The sequence below is a fragment of the Prionailurus bengalensis genome, chromosome E4 (assembly GCF_016509475.1).
Source record: "Prionailurus bengalensis isolate Pbe53 chromosome E4, Fcat_Pben_1.1_paternal_pri, whole genome shotgun sequence".
Classification (NCBI taxonomy): Eukaryota; Metazoa; Chordata; class Mammalia; order Carnivora; family Felidae; genus Prionailurus; species Prionailurus bengalensis.
In genome coordinates this window covers 22,230,986-22,249,738 of record NC_057360.1, presented here as the reverse complement: position 1 = coordinate 22,249,738, position 18,753 = coordinate 22,230,986, and the positions used below count along the sequence as shown (strand labels likewise).

General features: G+C 37.2%; 1 protein-coding gene across 3 annotated transcripts in view; it reads left to right on the top strand.

Moving 5' to 3' along the window:
* HMCN1 (hemicentin 1) overlaps window positions 1-18,753 on the top strand; it is a 465,703-nt gene that overhangs the window by 321,093 nt on the left and 125,857 nt on the right. For all 3 annotated transcript variants that reach the window (XM_043568168.1, XM_043568169.1, XM_043568170.1), the window contains exons 44-48: window positions 652-813; window positions 2,214-2,495; window positions 5,588-5,755; window positions 10,222-10,335; window positions 10,909-10,995. In XM_043568168.1, coding sequence (XP_043424103.1) covers window positions 652-813; window positions 2,214-2,495; window positions 5,588-5,755; window positions 10,222-10,335; window positions 10,909-10,995 — 813 coding nt within the window. The remainder of the gene's footprint in view (window positions 1-651; window positions 814-2,213; window positions 2,496-5,587; window positions 5,756-10,221; window positions 10,336-10,908; window positions 10,996-18,753) is intronic.

The window sequence follows — 18,753 nt, the reverse complement described above, 5'->3', positions numbered from 1 at the left end:
ACAAATATTTATATGTATCCATTACCTATCAGAGAGATCATGTATATTTTTAGTTGACTTTTAAAATCATTTTTGTGGGGCACCTGGGTGGCTCAGTGGATAAGCGTCCAACTTCAGCTCAGGTCATGAGCTCATAGTTCATGGGTTCGAGCCCCACATGGGGCTCTGTGCTGACAGCTCAGAGCCTGGAGCCTGCTTCAGATTCTGTATCTCCCTGTCTGTCTGCCCCTCCCTTTCTTGCTCTGTCTCTCTCTGTCTCTCTCTGTCTCTCTCTCAAAAATAAACATTCAAAAAATTAAATTAAAATCATTTTTACTGTTTTAATATTTTACTTTATTTTTCTGTTTTCTTTCAAATGCAATATTGATTGAAAGAAAAATTTGCAGAAGATAATCTTGATAAATATCTTCTCTTCTTTCTCTTCCTCATGCTCCTTCTTGTCTTGTTTTTCTTCTCCTCGTTCTCCTTTTCCTTCTTCTGTTTTCCCTCTCCTTCCTTCTCCTCCTCCTTCTTTTTGCATAGGATTGTTTTGCAGTGTCATCTGCCTTTTAGGTACTTGAACTAGGACGTAAATAAATATACTTATCAGAGTATATACACAAAATGTTGTATGTTTTTGCTTCATATTCTGCCATTTTGTTTTCTTTTCAGGCTCCCCAGTGCTGGCTGATTCTGCAGGGCGAGTCAGAACTTTATCCGGAGGCAGACAGTTACAGATCTCAATTGCTGAAAAATCTGATGCAGGGCTATATTCATGTGTGGCATCGAATGTTGCTGGAACTGCAAAGAAAGACTACAGTCTGCAAGTTTACAGTAAGTTATTGACTAACCAGACTTTGGCACAATCTTCTTTTAACCTTTCTGTCTTTCATGTTTACTTTTTCTTTATATCTTTAAGATACATTCAAGGCAGTGTGATTATAGTATACCTATCATGAGACCCACAAATTTAAATTGTGCTGACATAAACAAAAAACAATTGCTTACTTCTGTTATTTATTTAGCAATACAGCTGTCCACTCTGCATCAGCTTGCCAATGGCAGACGCATCGATGTGGTTGTATTGTGTTGTGGGCAGGATAGTGGATGTGTGGAATGGGGAGAGATAGCATTGTATCATAGGGTATATTTGCAGTACGTAAAAATACCTTATTTTAAAGATTAACTTATATATGATTTGAATGTTTTAAATATTTAAATTATATCATTTAACCTTTGCATGAGCTATGATAGGAAGCAAAATTAATGCCTCCATTTAAAAGTGTGGAAACCATAGAGGTTTCCATGACTGGCCAAGGTCACACAGCTCGATTGTGGTAGAAGTGGCACTAGAACACAAGGTTACTAACACTGGCCCATTTTTCTTCCCCCCCACACATATTTATTAGTAAGGGTCTAATTTTTTTTTCTTAGAATCAGTATCAGGTAAATTTAGCTGCAAAACTACAGAATAACTGGCGATCAGTGGCTTAACCAATTAGAGACTTATTTTCTCATATAATGAGAAACCCGAGGTTGGCAGTCACTGGGGTTGGTCAGAACCTTAACTCATATCAGGACAGGAGGGCTAGGATTCTCCTGGCCCTTCCTTTGTGGTATCAACATCATTGCTGCAACTGTGGCATCAAGTCCACATTGAAGGCAAAAATAAAGGTAAGGAGTGGTATTTTTTCCTTTCATCAGGAGAGCAAAAGTATTCCAGACCCATTCCCCTCACCGCCTATGCCTACCCAGCCGATCTTTATTTAGATTTTATAGGCCTGAATTGATTCATGTGACCACCTCAAGTTTTAGCAATAGTCTCAGCTTTTCCAGCTCCCATAGTGGAAGTTAGAAGGAAGAAAGGAATTCATTGTGAGCAAGGCTCCTGTATCTATTTTAATGTTAGTCCTAGGAAGACTTCTGTAAATTAGGGCTATGAATGACAGGTTCAAATATTTGTGTGACTTGTCAAAAAGCAGGGAAAGTAGCAAACACAGAATTCTTTTTTTACTGTGTTGATAGTTTATTCTAAGCATGAAACCATTTAGAAACATTGGAGAAGAATTCAACATCTCAATATAGCAATGCTATATTGTCTGTTAGCTTTGGGTCTTTTCTTTAATAGTCAATATTCGACATCAAAAATGAATTTAACTTTGACTGATAATAATTCCTATGCAAGACTTGAAGCAGACATTTCCTACTTTATTATTTTTTTCTTTTTTCTTTAGTTCGACCAACAATATCTAATAGTGGCAGCCACCCTACTGAAATTATTGTGACTCGAGGGAAGAGTATTTCCTTGGAGTGTGAGGTGCAGGGTATTCCTCAACCAAAAGTGACCTGGATGAAAGATGGCCGCCCCTTGACCAAGGGAAGGGGAATGGAAATATTGGATGAAGGTCGCATCCTTCAGCTGAAGAACATTCATGTATCCGATACAGGCCGTTATATGTGTGTTGCTGTGAATGTAGCAGGAATGGCTGACAGAAAATACGACTTAAGTGTACATAGTAAGTATAAAGAAGCTCAATAAGTCTATTCACTGGCTCTTATAGTCTATAGCATCCTGGATAGGAGATTTAAACCTTCTGTGTTGAGTCTTTTATTTATAGCCTATGATTTTCTACATATGTACCTCTTTTCTGGATCAGTCCTGTCATTTATCCTTCTATACCTGACCTCCCATTTCTTAGCTTGCTGAAACAGGCATATATTGGATATTCTATTAGAAAAGCACATAGTGAAGTAGATATAATTGTCTAATTATCTTCTTCAAGTACTTTTGGTCCAGTGCTATCCCAGGTAATATTCCTTAAGTCTATTTTCCAAATTTGCTGTCTTGGTTTGAACAAGCCTAGGTTCCTTAGAGCTTACGGACTCAGCATCAGTTGTTCATGAGTTTTACCAAAGTCAGCTTTAATATTTTAATTATTGAGTCATGAATGTCAATACGAATACACCAAACATACATGTACTCAGGGACAGTTTTTTGTATGCATATAATTTGAATTGCAATTTTAATTTTTGCTTTGTTTTTTTAATTCAGTTTATTTAAACAAAAATAATTTGCCACCCCACCCCACCCCACCCCACCCCACCCACACACACACACACCACACACACACCTTTGACAACCATCAGTCTGTTCTCTGTATCTTTAAACTTGGTTGTATTTATTTGTTTATTTTTAGATTCCACATCTAAGAGCGATCATACAGAATTCGTCTTTCTCTGTCTGACTTATTTCACTTAGCATAATGCCCTTGAGGTAGTTTTGTTCTTTTTTTACGGCTGAACAATAATCCATTGTATATAAATCCTTTAATTTCTTTATCTATTCATCCATCAATGGACACAGGTTGTTTCCATTGCTTGGCTATGGTAAATAAGGCTGCAATGAACATGTGGGGGCATATATTTTTTCAAGATAGTGTTTTCATTTTCTTCATATAAATACCTAGAAGTAAATTGCTGAATCACATGGTGGTTCTATTTTTAATTTTTTAAGGAACTTCAGAAAACCTGTTTCTCATCATGGCTGCACCAGTTTACATTCCCACCAACAGTGCACAAGCATTCTCTTTTCTTTTCATCCCCCCTCCTTGTTATTTTTTGTCTTTTTGATAATAGCCTTTCTAACAGGTGTGAGGTGATCTTGCATTGTGCTTTTGATTTGTATTCCCTATTGATTAATAATGTTGAATACCTTTTCGTGTACCTATTGGCCATCTGTATGTCTTTTTTTTCTTTTTTTGATGTTTATTTATTTTTGAAGGAGAGAGAGACAGAGCGTGAGGGGGAAGGGGCAGAGAGAGAGGGAGACACAGAATCTGAAGCAGGCTCCAGGTTCTGAACTGTCAGCACAGAGCCCAACACAGGGCTCAAACCCATAAACCATGAGATCATGACCTGAGCCAAAGTCGGAGGCTTAACCGACTGAGCCACTCAGGCGCCCCTGTATGTCTTTTTTTGGAAAAATGTCTATTCATATACTTTTCCCATTTTTAATTGTATTGTCTGTTTTGGGCTATTGAATTGTATGAGTTCTTTATATATTTTGTATATTAACACCCTATCATATATATGATTTACAAGTAATTTTTCCTATTTGGTAGGTTGCCTTTTCATTCTGTTGATTATTTCCTTTGCTGTGCAGAAGCTTTTTACTTTGATGTAGTCCCATTAGTTCATTTCTGCTTTTGTTGCTTTTGTTTTTGGTGTCACATTCAAAAAATCATCTTAGTATCCTATGTCAAGGGGCTTACTGCCTATGTTGCCTTCTAGGAGTTTTATGTTTTCATGTCTTGCATTCAAGTCTTTAATTCATTTGAGTTAGTTTTCATGTATGGTGTCAGATAGTGGTCCAATTTCATTAGTTTGCATTTGGCTATCCAATTTTCCTAGCACCATTCATTGAAGAGACTGTCTTTTCCCCATTGGATATTCCTGGCTCCTTTGTCATGAATTAATTGACCATATATGAGTGGGTTTGTTTCTGGGGTCTCTATTCTGTACCATTGATTTTTGTGTCTGTTTTTATGCCGATACCATGCTGTTTTAATTGCTATAGCTTTGTAGAATAGTTTGAAATTAAGTAGCGTGATGCCTCCAGCTTTGTTCTTTCTCAAGATTGCTTTAGCTATTTGGGTTTTTTTGTGGTTCCATATAAATTTTCGGATTGTTGATTCTATTTCTGTGGAAAATACCATTGGAATTTTGATAGGGATTGCATTGAATCTGTAGATTAGTTAGTATGGACATTTTGATAATATTAATTTTTCAATCCTTTTATTTGTGCCTTCTTCAATTTCTTTCATTAATGTCTTATAGTCTTCAACATACAGGTCTTTCACTTCCGTGGTTAATTTATTCCTATGTATTTTATTCTTTCTGATACAATTGTAAGTGGGATTGTTTCTTTGTTTCACTCTGATACTTAATTATTAATGTATAGAAATGTGATAGATTTTGTGTATTGACTTTGTATCCTGCAACTTTAATGAATTCATTTATTAGTTTTAACAGGTTTTGGATGGAATCTTTAGGAATTGCAACTTTTAAATCTATAGAAACAATGATAAATTTAATAGACACAGTCTTATAAGTTGAATCCAATTAGGACATGCACAACATCCAGTATTAATAACCTGTGGTTTGCAGCCAGTGTATGAGCCAAAGTTAACAGAATCAGAATGTAAAAGAAAAGAGGTTTCAATATAAAGCATCTTTTTCTGTTAGATTACTTTTAATTTTTAGGATTAGAATTATTTGTTAGAAAATTCTGCCCATAAGGAGGTCATAAATCCATATTAGAGATTTACCAGACAAGATGAATGACTCAGAAAATCATTCACCACCAAGGGAATAATGGCGTGAAAGTCATTTACTGCTATCAGTGGGGAAAAAGTGACATTTTTTACCTCCAGCAATGTCACACTAAAAATACTGCTGCTACTAATAAGCTCATTGTTGTGGTTGCTTATTTTGCTTACTGTTCACCAGAAAATGGAAGTCTAATTATTAGCCATAGGCTGTTGAGGATTTGGTTTTTGATATATATTAGCTACTTTATTTTCCTTTTCTTGTTTGTTTTATCTTACAGCCCCTCCAAGCATCATAGGAAACCATGGGAAACCTGAAAATATCAGTGTCGTGGAAAAGAACTCAGTGTCCCTGACTTGTGAAGCTTCTGGAATTCCCCTGCCTTCGATTACCTGGCTTAAAGATGGGTGGCCTGTCAGCCTTAGCAGTTCTGTGAGAATTCTCTCAGGTATTAGAAATTTTCGTAACCTGATAATCTGGATGGCTTCATATGGCTACAGTTTCTCCTTAATTTCTCTCTTTTATTTTTTCTTTTTGATCTAATTGCTTACTATATTTCTGGTCATATTAAGAAAAAATATTTAGAAGGACATCAGAAGCCCTATGAAAAGGGGGAGAAATCTGTAAATATCTCTAGATCCTTTTAAGAAAGAAATCACGGCACTTTCTTATTACTTAAATCATGGGGATGTCAGAACATTCATGCTACAGTAAGTACCAATCAATTTGAAAAGTGAGGAATGAAGAGAAATACTGAAAATGAAGCCAGAGTCTAGAATGAATCATATTTTATAACAAATCTCCATAACCAAGTATTTCATTTGAGTGAGTTTTATATTTTCAGGATGGGTTAGTTTCCTATGAGCTAGGACTTTATCATTAATGTAAAAGGGATATTCACCTTCTCCCTCATCTGATTATGTAAAAAAAATCTATTAGTTTGTCCTTTATAAACCAGGGTAAGCATGCAGAGAGGTGTCTCAAGGCCATGCCACAGGAGTCTGTGCTTAGCTCTTTTAGGAATGAGTCTGTGCTTCACTCTTTAGGTCTTACACAGACCAAGAAAACAATCTTGCCGAGCTGTGGTTAATAAAGGGCTTGGATACTGAGAAGAATACGTAATATGCTGAACTGAAGGCATCTGAATTCAAACACACCTCACCCTGAAACTTTAGAGTTAAGCCTAACAAAATGGAGTTAAACAAACTTATGCACTTACATTAAAAACATGATGATGGGGGCATCTGGATGAGTCAGTCGGTTGAACTCCCAACTCTTGGTTTCAGCTCAGGTCATGATTTCACAGTTTTGTGAGTTAGAGCCCTGAATCGGGCTCTGAGCTGCTAGCACAGAGCCTCCTTGGGATTCTCCCTCCCTCCCTCCCTCCCTCTCTCTCTCTTTCTCTCTCTCTCTTTCTCTCTCTCTCTCTCTCTCTCTCTCTCTCTCTGCCCCTCCCCCACTTGTGCTGTCTCTCTGTCTCTCTCTCTCAAAATAAACTTAAACATTTTTTTTAAATGATGAAAATTAGGCTGAAATTTGGCTTCAGAATTTTTCAAGAAGAGCTCTGAATTGTGTTTGTGATTCAGTATACATTAACAGTGTAATGTGGTCATCAAGAAAATAAATCCAGTATTTTGCCACATTAATAAAAGATATTTTCATTAATTAAAAAAAAGAAAGAAACCAATTGTATTCTGGACTTAACTTACTAGGAAGACTGGAAGGACCTATTGATAATATTTTTAAAGAAAGGTAACCATGATAGTACATTATTGCAAAATAATTTACATTTCTGATTGTATTTAAGGTGGAAAAATAAACCGTATGTAACGTTATGGTTACATAGTGAAAATTAAATTTAAAGACTTGGAGAACCATGGTGCAGAAAAGAATTATGTTGGTTGTGTCTAGTTCCAGAGGCTAAAAGTAATGCCAGTTTATGGAAGATTCTAGGGACAGATTTGGGTCTGAATATAAGCAACTTAAAAAATATTTATATTGTTAAAAGTTAAGATGAACTATTCTTAACAGTAAGTGACCTCTTGCCTCTAAATTTGTTCAAAGTTTCAATTCCCACTTTTGAAGACTTTTTCAGATAAGATCCTTTCCTAGTTTTGAATTAGTTCTAAATATCCTAAGGTACCTCTGTTTTTTTAAGGTGTTGGTCTATAAATGATAGGACCTTGATGAAGAATTTATATTGCTATAATTATTATATTTATTGCCTATAATACTCACTAAATTTAAAATTCCAAAAAAGTTACTTTGTTCACTTCTATTTCTTCACCTATAAAGTAAAGATATTAATAATATTTGCCTCTTAGGGCTTTTGTAAAGTTGAAATGAGTTCATATATGTAAATCAGTTAACACAAGCATCCAATACATGTTCAGTGTTGACATAGACAGTCAAGTAAAAGGTTTGGGTGTCCCTGTCCTGGGAAATTTTCCTATTTCCTTACTATATTACTTTCCTCTGCACAGGAGTCCTAGTCTCTATTGACCTTAGGAAATGCATACGAATGACAAAGGCTTTATTACAATTTGGCTACCAAAAACCTGAACACATTATCGTCTTGTCTTGAAATTATCCTCATATTTTTGGCTTCTTTTTTTTTTAATTCTCAATTGCTGAAAAAGTAGGAACTCTTTTTAAATATAATAGCTACACCAGGGCTCCTGAAATGAAAAAGGCAAGATAGTAGTGATGTACTGCTATCACAAAGAGTGATATGCTCTGGCTTATTCTAGATTTACAGGAGTGGTGTTTTGGTTTTATTTAGTCTTGTTTTGCTTGACAAGCAGCTGGAGATCCCTGAGTGAACACATTAAAAGTATTTGACCTCGTGGCGTTGCCAAAAGAGTCATTCAGTTTTACAGTCCGAACATGTGTATTGTGCAATAGATGAATGAGAATCAGATGAATGGCATATGACTTGCTTGGTCCTTGGTCTGCTGCACACTTCTGTTTCATTAAGATTAGTTCTCCTGAGACTAAGTACAGATTTTCTGAAAGCAATATGTTTGTGAAGGTCATTGTTTTGAAGTTATCTGCCAAGAACAGATAGCTGCTATAAAAATTTAATAGGTACAAGAAACATCTCCATTTAAGTATAACTTACTGTCAGATCTTTTGTTTCTCACTGGATTAAGTGAGAGGACCAGGAAACTAAAGAAAGATCATGAGATTTAGGCGGTTAAGGTTTGCAGAGCTAGAAATAACTCATAAAAGTTGTATTGTGTTAATATCTCTCAGCTGGAATCGTATTATGGTCTCACTAACTTGGCAGTGAGTACCTGAATCCCTGCCGAATTAACACAGGTTTTTTTGAAATGTTTACATAATTTCTGTATTTAACTTTCTTTATTTAAATTCAGTTCAGAAAAAAAAAAAGATTGAATTCAGGTAATCAACTTTGTCTAAATAAGTTACTACCTAGCTCGCCTTTCAACGGGTTGAAGATAGGAAGGTTGCTTACAGGAAAAGCTCAGTGACATCTTGTGTTTATAAAAACAAAGCAGATGGACTCTCCTGAGAAATCCAGAGCCAGGTGAATATTTACATGAAAATTCCATGTTTAACCATTTCCATTTTTTTAGTTCAAATTCAGAGTACTAAGCAAAAATGTACCAGGTAGAAACGTATTACAAAATCTAAGACATGAGTTACTTTTTTTTTCTTAGAATGTACTTCTCAAATGGTTTCAAGGACTCTCCTCTCAGTGTGCCTTAGTTTTCTTCAAGCTTTGCTTCAGCCCATTTACTGGCTCCTCTTCCTTTGTCCTTCAGGGTGTGACTAGACCCTTCAGCATATCAGAGCCTCCCTCTCAGTCTACAAGCATTTCATAGATGCAGAATCTTTTGTCCCTACATAGAAGTACAAAACAAAAATGTAACAAAAGCAGAGTTGTGCTAGTCAGTCAAGTGACGCCCACAGACTTTGGTCGAAATGATTCTAGGACTCCATGATACTCAGGTGAAGACCAGTAGTTGGTCTTCATGGTTTCCCCCATTCCTTATAGAGTGATGTCACCATAGTCTGGGTTACTTGTGTAGTTCTTTTTCTCACATTCCCATTTCATATGCCCAGTGGCAAGCTGGGAATCTTTTCCTAAATGTCCTGTCACAGTTGTCTTTCTAAAGCACAGATCACATCATGACGTTTTTTTGTTTACACACTTCCATAGCTTTTAGTGAGCATGATAAAGTCCCAATTCCATAGCAAAGCTTTCAAGGGGCCAAAGCGTCTGGCCCTACTCCAACCAGTCTTATCTCTAAATATTGGCTTCACCTTCTCTGATTCTTTTTTTTTTTTTTTAGAGAGACAAAGAGGGAGTGAGTAGGGAGGAGGGGCAGAGAGAGAGAGAGAGAGAGAGAGAGAGAGAGAGAGAGAGAGAATCTCAAGCCGTCTCCACCCTCAGCTCGGAGCCCAATGCAAGACTCAATCTCATAACCCTTGGATCATGACCTAAGCTGAAATCAAGAGTCGGACACTCAACCTACTGAGTCACCCAGGCTTCCCTCACCTTTAAGTACCACAACCCACATCTGTTTTCTCCTGTACTACCTCATTCATAGTCTACTTAACAGTGGTTTCTCTCAACTCCTCTATGTGTTAAAGTATACTTGCCTTTTAAGATTATGTTCAAACATCACCTCTCTGAAACTCTGTTTCTTGCCTGCTGTCACCTAGCATTGCATTAATGTTTTTATCCATTCAACCAAAAAATTATTCTGAGTTGCGCTTTCTGTTTCATATAGACTTAAAACATGATTTAAAAAAGATACTTGACTTAAATGAATGTTTAAGGCCTTTGAAGCATATTGGCTGAATTTTATCTAAATTGAGCATTAGTTGGCCAACTTGTAAAGTTATCGATTTCTTTTTGAGTCATCTGGTGGTTTGCTTCTCTAGGAGGTAGGACTCTGCGGTTGATGCAGACCAGAATAGAAGATGCGGGACAGTATACTTGTGTTGTAAGAAATGCAGCTGGTGAAGAAAGAAGAATCTTTGGGCTTTCAGTATTAGGTATTTTTATAATTTTCAGTTGGCTTAATGCATTCTGTATGTACATTTAAAATTTATCTACAGCTTGATCTCACATTCATATATTTTTTGGCCCCTGGGCTGATACTTTTGGCAATAATTCAGTGTTAGAATAATTTTGGATGTAATTAGTTGGATTAAAATGCCTGAAATGCCATGTCTTTTCAGTTCACAATTGTTCAACAATATTTTAAGACTCTGATAACTTGTTTCATGTGAATATTTATCAGAGTTACAGTGGGAGAAATAAATGTCTAATAAATGTTCTTATCAACTTGTTGGCATTTTTATCCAGACTTTATAACTTATGTTACAATAAAATTCATTATAAGTGAATTCATGGCATATAACTTTATACTATATCTAAAAATTGGAATTGATCAAAATAATGTTATGACATTATTCTAGTAAACAAATAATGAGAATTTGGGGATTTGTTTTAAAGGTTATAGCTTATAAAAATATAAACAAAGATGCTTATAAAATAATAATCCTGCTGTTAGAATAGTTGCTTACTTTTTCTGTTTTTTTCTGCATTTAACTTTTTTTTTTTAGTGCCACCTCGCATTGTGGGCGAAAATACATTGGAAGACATGAAGGTCAAAGAGAAACAGAGTGTTACACTGACATGTGAAGTGACAGGTAAGGGACTTAGCTCTTGTATTCCTGCTGCTCCTCCACTCACTTATTATTTATTGCCTCCACTATGTATCTTAATAGGTTGAGAAAAAAGTCAAACTACTATAATAAGCATTTGAAATTGAATTCTAGTTGAGTAGAGCCAGTAGAAGTATAGGAGGAAATTTCTCAGATTCTCTGGAGATGAGAATATTCCAGGTGCCTGGGTAGCTCAGTCGGTTAAGCATCTGACTCTTGATTTCAGCTCAGGTCATGATCTCACCGTTTGTGAGATCCAGCCCTGTATCAGGTTCTGCACTGGCAGCGCGGAGCCTACTTAGGATTCTCTCTCTCCTTCTGTCTGCCCCTCCCCCTCTCAAAATAAATAAATAAACTTTAAAAAAACAAAAGAATACCCCTACACTGAGGAAAGGAAGGAAGAAGGGGTGGGTGGGGGAAAAAAGAAAGACACATAGGTCTTTTCTTTCAATTCAATAAATTATTGTCTTTTTAAAAATTCTGCTTCTGCTTGTATATAGAGAAACAAAAAAGATGTATACAATATATGTATATACATATATACACACACATACATAGATAAAGAAAGTGTGATGTACACACACACACACACATTTTCTTTATCCATTCACCTGTCAATAGACACTTAAGTTGTTTTCATATTTTACCTATTGTGAATAATACTGCAGTAAACGTGGGAGTAGAGATATCTTTTTAAGACAGTGACTTTGGTTTTTTTTAAATATATGCCCAGAAGGAGAATTGCTGGATCATGTGGCATTACTATTTTTAATTTTTTGAGATCTCCACAATGTTTTCCAAAGTGGCTATGCCAATTTACATTCCCACCAACAGTGCACAATTGTTCCCTTTTCTCACATCCTCGTCAATACTTGTTATCTCTTGTCCTTTTGATAACAGTCATTCTAACAAGTGTGACATAATATCTCACAGTGGTTTCGATTTGCATTTCCCAATGATTAGTGATGTTGAACATCTTTTCATGTAGCTATTTGTCATCTGTATGTCTTCTTTGGAAAAAATGTCTATTCTGGTCCCTTGCCAATTATTAAATTTTATTATTTGTTGTTGCTTGCTATTAAGTTCTTTATATATTCTGGATATTAATCCCTCATCAGATATGTGGTATGCAAATGTTTTCCCCCATTCCATAGGTTGCCTTTTTATTTTGCCAATGATTTCTTTTGCTGGGCAGAAGCTTTTTAGTTTAGGACTCCCATGTCATAGACTCTGGGTCTGGAGTTCTCCTTGTCCAGCAAGAAAGTGGATGCAGGATTGAAATGCCAGAGAGGGTAATGTCCAAGAGGAGACAAAAGCCCTCCTGAATAAGGGTCCTTGCTCTGTTTTTATTAGGATCAGAAATCTTACCAGCGTGATGGGCATGCACAAAGAGACAATGAAACTGTGAACATTAATTCATGGGCATGGGGGAAAGTGGGTTTGAAGATATGCAGTGTTAGGGGTTTGGGTCAATACAAAATAAAATTCTGGTGCTGGGTGGAAGGTTGTTTACAGCAGATGTGAGGCACCACCTCTGTTTACCTAAACTGGCCTAGGGACAAGAAAGAGCATGCTACTTCAGGGTTAATAAGGCACCGTTCTTTTGCTAATTAGCTCCACTCCAGGCAACTTGCCCTGCTGTGGTCTATAGCCCTGTTTACCTGTTTTTGTCCTTCCTTCCAGTGAAAGCAGCTTTCTGCTATTGTACTAAATTGGAGGGTGTTTCTGCCCTGAAACCTAATCTTGTTTACCTCATCTTGGATGTTTTCATCCTGAGATTTCCTGTTCCTATACCTTAGTCCTATTCTGAGGGCCTTTGCCCTGTTTACCTAATCTTGTTTACCCAAACTTGGGTGTGTTCATCTTGTGGCTAATTCTTTATGCCTTGTTAACCCATCAGTGCAAGCTCAGGGAATTCCTAAGCTTATTCCCTACAGTTCCCCCTTTTTTTGTTTTTCTTGGTTCTTCTAGTTTAGTGTTTGAGGACCGTCATAATGAGCTCCTGGTCCTTTTGCTTTTGGATGGTTTGGAGGGTGATTCTGCAAATATGTAAAAAGAGACACAGTAAAAGCATTCCACTTCCCAGAGTTATCCACAGTTTAAGATGAGTGCTGGCTGTTAAGTAAGAAAGGATTTAGGTCACGCCACATTGCCCAGGAATCAGCCCACTCATTTTTTTTTTTTTTTTTTAAATTTTTTTTAACGTTTTATTTATTTTTGAGACAGAGAGAGACAGAGCATGAACGGGGGAGGGGCAGAGAGAGAGGGAGACACAGAATCGGAAGCAGGCTCCAGGCTCTGAGCCATCAGCCCAGAGCCCGACGCGGGGCTCGAACTCACGGACCATGAGATCGTGACCTGAGCTGAAGTCGGACGCTCAACCGACTGAGCCACCCAGGCGCCCCCAGCCCACTCATTTTTAAGTTAGTCTTCTGCATATTGTAGCTGTTGATACAAGTCATATCTAAGTTTTCTCATATTGTTAGAGAGGTAGAAAGAAAAAACACTGTGAAGGTGTGTCTGGACAGCATCCCAAGCTTGGGAGTGATTATAAGGAATGCCAGTCATGCAAATATGCTGGTAGTTAGAGTCGCAAGACAGTTTAGAGTGAAGGAACAAGGCCTTCTGTCTTTTTCCAATAAATTCCACTGCAGCCTCAAGAGCTTTGAGGCAGGCCAAAACTTGTCTATCAATAGAAGTTTGACTTATAAATTCTTTGGTAGTGTTGACCATAAACTTATTAAGGACATGGGCTGTTTGGATAGTATGATGCAGGAGATTCCAATAACAGTGGCAGAGACCATAGCGCCTACTGCTGCTAGGATGCCCATGATTAACAGGCCAACAAATCTTTTTTGCCTTACGAGTGTTGAACAAACTTGGAAAGTGTGCCTAGTCCTGATGGATGCATATAGGGCTCAGAGCTATTACAGGAACCCAGGCCGAGATGCGCTAAGTACTGATAAAGAGGAGATATTTAATTGGGTAATGTTATAATTATTTATGCAGGACATAAACCAGCCCTGGGAGGGAGAGATATTGTAATTATTTTCTAGTTGTTTGATCTGTAAAGTGGAGGTAGCAAAGAGAACATAGGGAGAAGGGACACAAGTAGTGGTCCATGCAAATTGATGGTTGTTCAAGGAAGCCCAAGTTATGTTAATATGTCGATTTACATAAATTTCACCATGGCTAACAGTACAAGTGAAGAAGGGAAGGCCAAGCTTACAAAGATTAACAAGCCGGTCCTTTTAATTTCTCTTTATGTGCATTAATTAAAGGGCCTGACAAGCTCTGTCTTTCCAGAAAATATTGTCCCTACTAGACTGGTCATAGGATATGGTCTTATTTGAATATTTTGTTTCAAGGTGTCCTCTAGGACCCCTTCAATAATAGTCCAATTGCCCCAGCAAAGATTATGCTCAATCTCTCCATAACAGGTTGTCCAAGGAATATTATTCCAGGGGTGGTCTGAATATTTGAGACTAGACCAAGCTATAACATTAGGAGTGTGAGATATGTTTGTTTTTTGAGGTAAATCAAAGCTTGTGGCTGACAAAAAGGTAAAATTCTCTGGCCTTGTAGAGGTTTTGGGCTGTACACATAAAAGCCAGTTAATTTTTAGTTTGCGACAAACAGGTAAATTGCTAAATTTAGTAACACACACAGGAGGTGCTGGAAGAAGCCACTATTGAGGTCTTGGCATATAAAGCCAATACTCTTGTTCAGTTTGGAAGGGCCAGTTAAGATTGGCTCCTTCCATGAACTCTGCCATTATTGCTAATAGAAATATCCCAGGCTAGGAGTGTTAAGCTATCAAATATAGGTAGGTTAAGAAGATGAGCCCAATATGAATATTGAACTCAGCCTGGACAAATGAGGGCAAGGAGAAGAATCAGGGTTACATATATCAAATTCTTGTTAATGATGGAGATCATGGCCATCAGATGCGAATTAGGGGCATATGCAATATCATTGTGTTGTAAGAGGATGACAGCCTGGTTAGACAGGTGTTTAAGGCTTCCCCATGTTATATCAGGAGCAAAAACTTGTGTTTGTGGCTTCAGGATGAGGAGTCAATGCAGAGGCTTCTTCCATCTTGAAAAAGGGGGGCAGTGGTTGCTCATTCAGAGTCATTCTCTGGATGTCCTAGTTCACTGGAAGATATCCTGGGGGTCTCCACTATGGCATGGTACAGCTTCACCAACCAAGAGGGAATCCACAGAGGTCCAGAATCTGAAAGAACACAAGCATATCCTCGACCCCAGGTGAGAAGTTCAGTGGGCCCAGTCCGTGTGAGCCCCCCTTTGGGGATTTTGGATAGCACCACCATAGGGTGAGAGGGTTTATCTGATTTTGAAGAATGTCATTCAGCTGCAGTTAGTATTTAAAAGTTAAGAGTAATCATAGCACTATCAAGAAGGAGCTGAGGTTATAATGCAGACAGCCTGGGGTATCTCCCCCCTTTTTGTTTGTTTGTTTGTTCTTTTACATATTTTTGAGCATATTATGTGTTCATTTTGTAATGGCTTGGCCTTGTGGATTATAAAGAATGGGTAATTCCAACCAAGGCTTAAGTAAAAAAATTAAAAGGGTGTGTTGTCCTGTTGTTTTACCCTTTTTGTTAAAATTATATTTATTTATTTACTTACTTATTTTACTTATTACCATTAACAAAAATGTAGTTTCGTTTTTTAGATCTTACATATCTCTTTTTTATATATGAAGTTACTTATTTCCATTAGCCTTAATTACATATAGCAGAATTTTAACTCTTAGAAACCTTAGTCTCCAGTGAAAACTAGGTAGTAACCAATTGTGAACTGTTATATCAGAAATTTTTTAGGTGGCAGACTTATGAATCCATTAGGCATAAAGTATGTTTTTTTAATGGATTTAAATATTCTTAGTTTGGGGGTTTTTTTTGTTTTTTTGTTTTTTTTTTTGCCATAAGACATCAGAAGCATAAACCTATGTTTAGTAAGCAATGCTTCAGCAGTCCATTTGATTTGGAAGAACCCTAAATGTCTGATGAACTTAATTTGATTTAACATTTAAGCAAAATGTTCAAGTTTTAGGTTACCAAAGACCCTGAAGGCTATTTTAACAATTACTCATGAAAACTATGAGACAAAGTTAACCATTTACTGTAAGTCATCCTCTTGGTAACAAATTGGACCAGAAATAACAGGAGGTTATTTGACCTTCAGTAAACCTTAGTAGAATTAAGGTGTATTATTTAATTCCCTGAGCTTGCACCGATGGGTTAACAAGGCATAAAGAATTAGAAAGCTATAGGATGGGGCACTTGGGTGGCTCAGTCAGTTGAGTGTCCGACTTCAGCTCAGATCATGATCTCATGGTTCGTGGGTTCGAGCCCCACGTCAGGTTCTGTGCTGACAGCTCAGATCCTGCAGCCTGCTTTAGATTCTGTCTCTGACTCTTTCTGCCCCTCCCCCACTTGTGCTCTGTCTGTCTCTAAAATAGATATTGACCTGTAGTTTTCTTTTCTTTGGTATCCTCACCTGGCTTTGGTATCAGGGTAATGCTGGCCTCCTCTTCAATTTTTGAAAGAGTTTCAGAAGAACTGTTGTTAATTCTTCTTTCAGTGTTTGGTAAAATTCACCAGTGAAACCATCTGATCTCTGCTTTTCTTTATTGCAAGGTTTTTGATTATTGACTCAGTCTCCTTACTCATTGGTCTGTTCAGATTTTCTGTTTCTACATGATTCAGTCTTGGCAACTTACATGTTTTCAGGAATTTGTCTTATTTATTCTAGGTGGTCAAGTTTGTTGGCAATAGTATTAATAGTACTCTCTTATAATCCTTTGTATTTCTATAGTATCAGTTGTAATGTCTCCTCTTTCATTTATAATTTATTTATTTGGGTCTTCTGTCTGTCTTTCTTAGGACAGCTAAACATTTTTATTTATCTTTCCAAAGAACCAGTTCTTAGTTTTGTTAATCTTTTCTATTGTTGTCCTATTCTCCATTTATTTCTGCTTTAGTCTTTATTATTTCCTTCCTTCTGCTAACTTTGGTCTTAGTTCTTTTTTTTCCCTAGTTCCATGATGTGTATAGTTAGGTTGTTTATTTGAGATTTTTCTATTTTTCTATGTATGAGTTTTTCAATATAAGCTTCTGTCTTAAAACTGCATTTGCTGCATACTAAAAATTTTGATATGTTGTGTTTCCATTTTCATTTGTCCTAAGATACTTTTTCATTTCCCTTTTGATTCTTTTATCCATTGGTTATTCTAAAGTGTACTGTTTAATTTCCATGTATTTGTGAATTTTCCAGCTTTCCTTCTGTTAATGGTTTGTACTTTTATACCATTGTGATAATAAATGATACTCTGTATGATTCTTCTTTTTTTCTTTTTTTTTTTGACTTGTTTTATTTTTTATTTTTTAAAATTTACATCCAAATTAGTTACCTTATAGTGCAACAATGATTTCAGGAGTAGATTCCTTAGTACCCTTTACCCATTTAGCCCATCCGCCTTCCCACAACCCCTCCAGTAACCCTCAGTTTGTTCTCCATATTTACGAGTCTCTCTGTTTTGTCCCCCTCCCTGTTTTTATGTTATTTTTGTTTCCCTTCCCTTACGTTCCTCTGTTTTGTCTCTTAAAGTCCTCATATGAGTGAAGTAATATGATTTTTGTCTTTCTCTGACTAATTTCACTTAGCATAATACCCTCCAGTTCCATCCACATAGTTGCAAATGGCAAGATTTCATTCTTTTTGATTGCCGAGTAATACTCCATTCTATATATATATACCACGTCTTCTTTATCCATTCATCCATCGATGGACATTTGGGCTCTTTCCACACTTTGGCTATGGTTGATAGTGCTGCTATAAACATGGGGGTGCATGTGTCCCTTCAAAACAGCACACCTGTATCCTGTGGATAAATGCCTAGTAGTGCAATTGCTAGGTCGTAGGGTAGTTTTATTTTTAGTTTTTTGAGGAACCTCCATACTGTTCTCCAGAGTGGCTGCACCAGCTTGCATTGCCACCAACAATGCAAAAGAGATCCTCTTTCTGCGCATCCTCGCCAACATCTGTTGTTGCCTGAGTTGTTAATATTAGCCATTCTGACAGGTGTCGGGTGGTATCTCATTGTGGTTTTGATTTGTATTTCCCTGATGATGAGTGATGTGGAGCATTTTTTTCATGTGTCAGTTGGCCATCTGGATGTCTTCTTTGGAGAAGTGTCTATTCATGCCTTTTGCCCATATCTTCACTGGATTATTTGTTTTTGGGTGTTGAGTTTGATAAGTTCTTTATAGATTTTGGCCACTAACCCTTTATCTGATACGTCGTTTGCAAATATCTTCTCCCATTCTGTTGGTTGCCTTTCAGTTTTGCTGATTGTTTCCTTCGCTGTGCAGAAGCTTTTTATTTTGACGAGGTCCCAGTAGTTCATTTTTGCTTTTGTTTCCCTTGCCTCCAGAGACGAGTTGAGTAAGAAGTTGCTGTGGCCAAGGTCAAAGAGGTTTTTGCCTGCTTTCTCCTCGAGGATTTTTTTTTTTTTAATTTTTTTTCAACGTTTATTTATTTTTGGGACAGAGAGAGACAGAGCATGAACGGGCGAGAGGCAGAGAGAGAGGGAGACACAGAATCAGAAACAGGCCCCAGGCTCTGAGCCATCAGCCCAGAGCCCGACGCGGGGCTCGAACTCACGGACCGCGAGATCGCGACCTGGCCAAAGTCGGACGCTTAACCGACTGCGCCA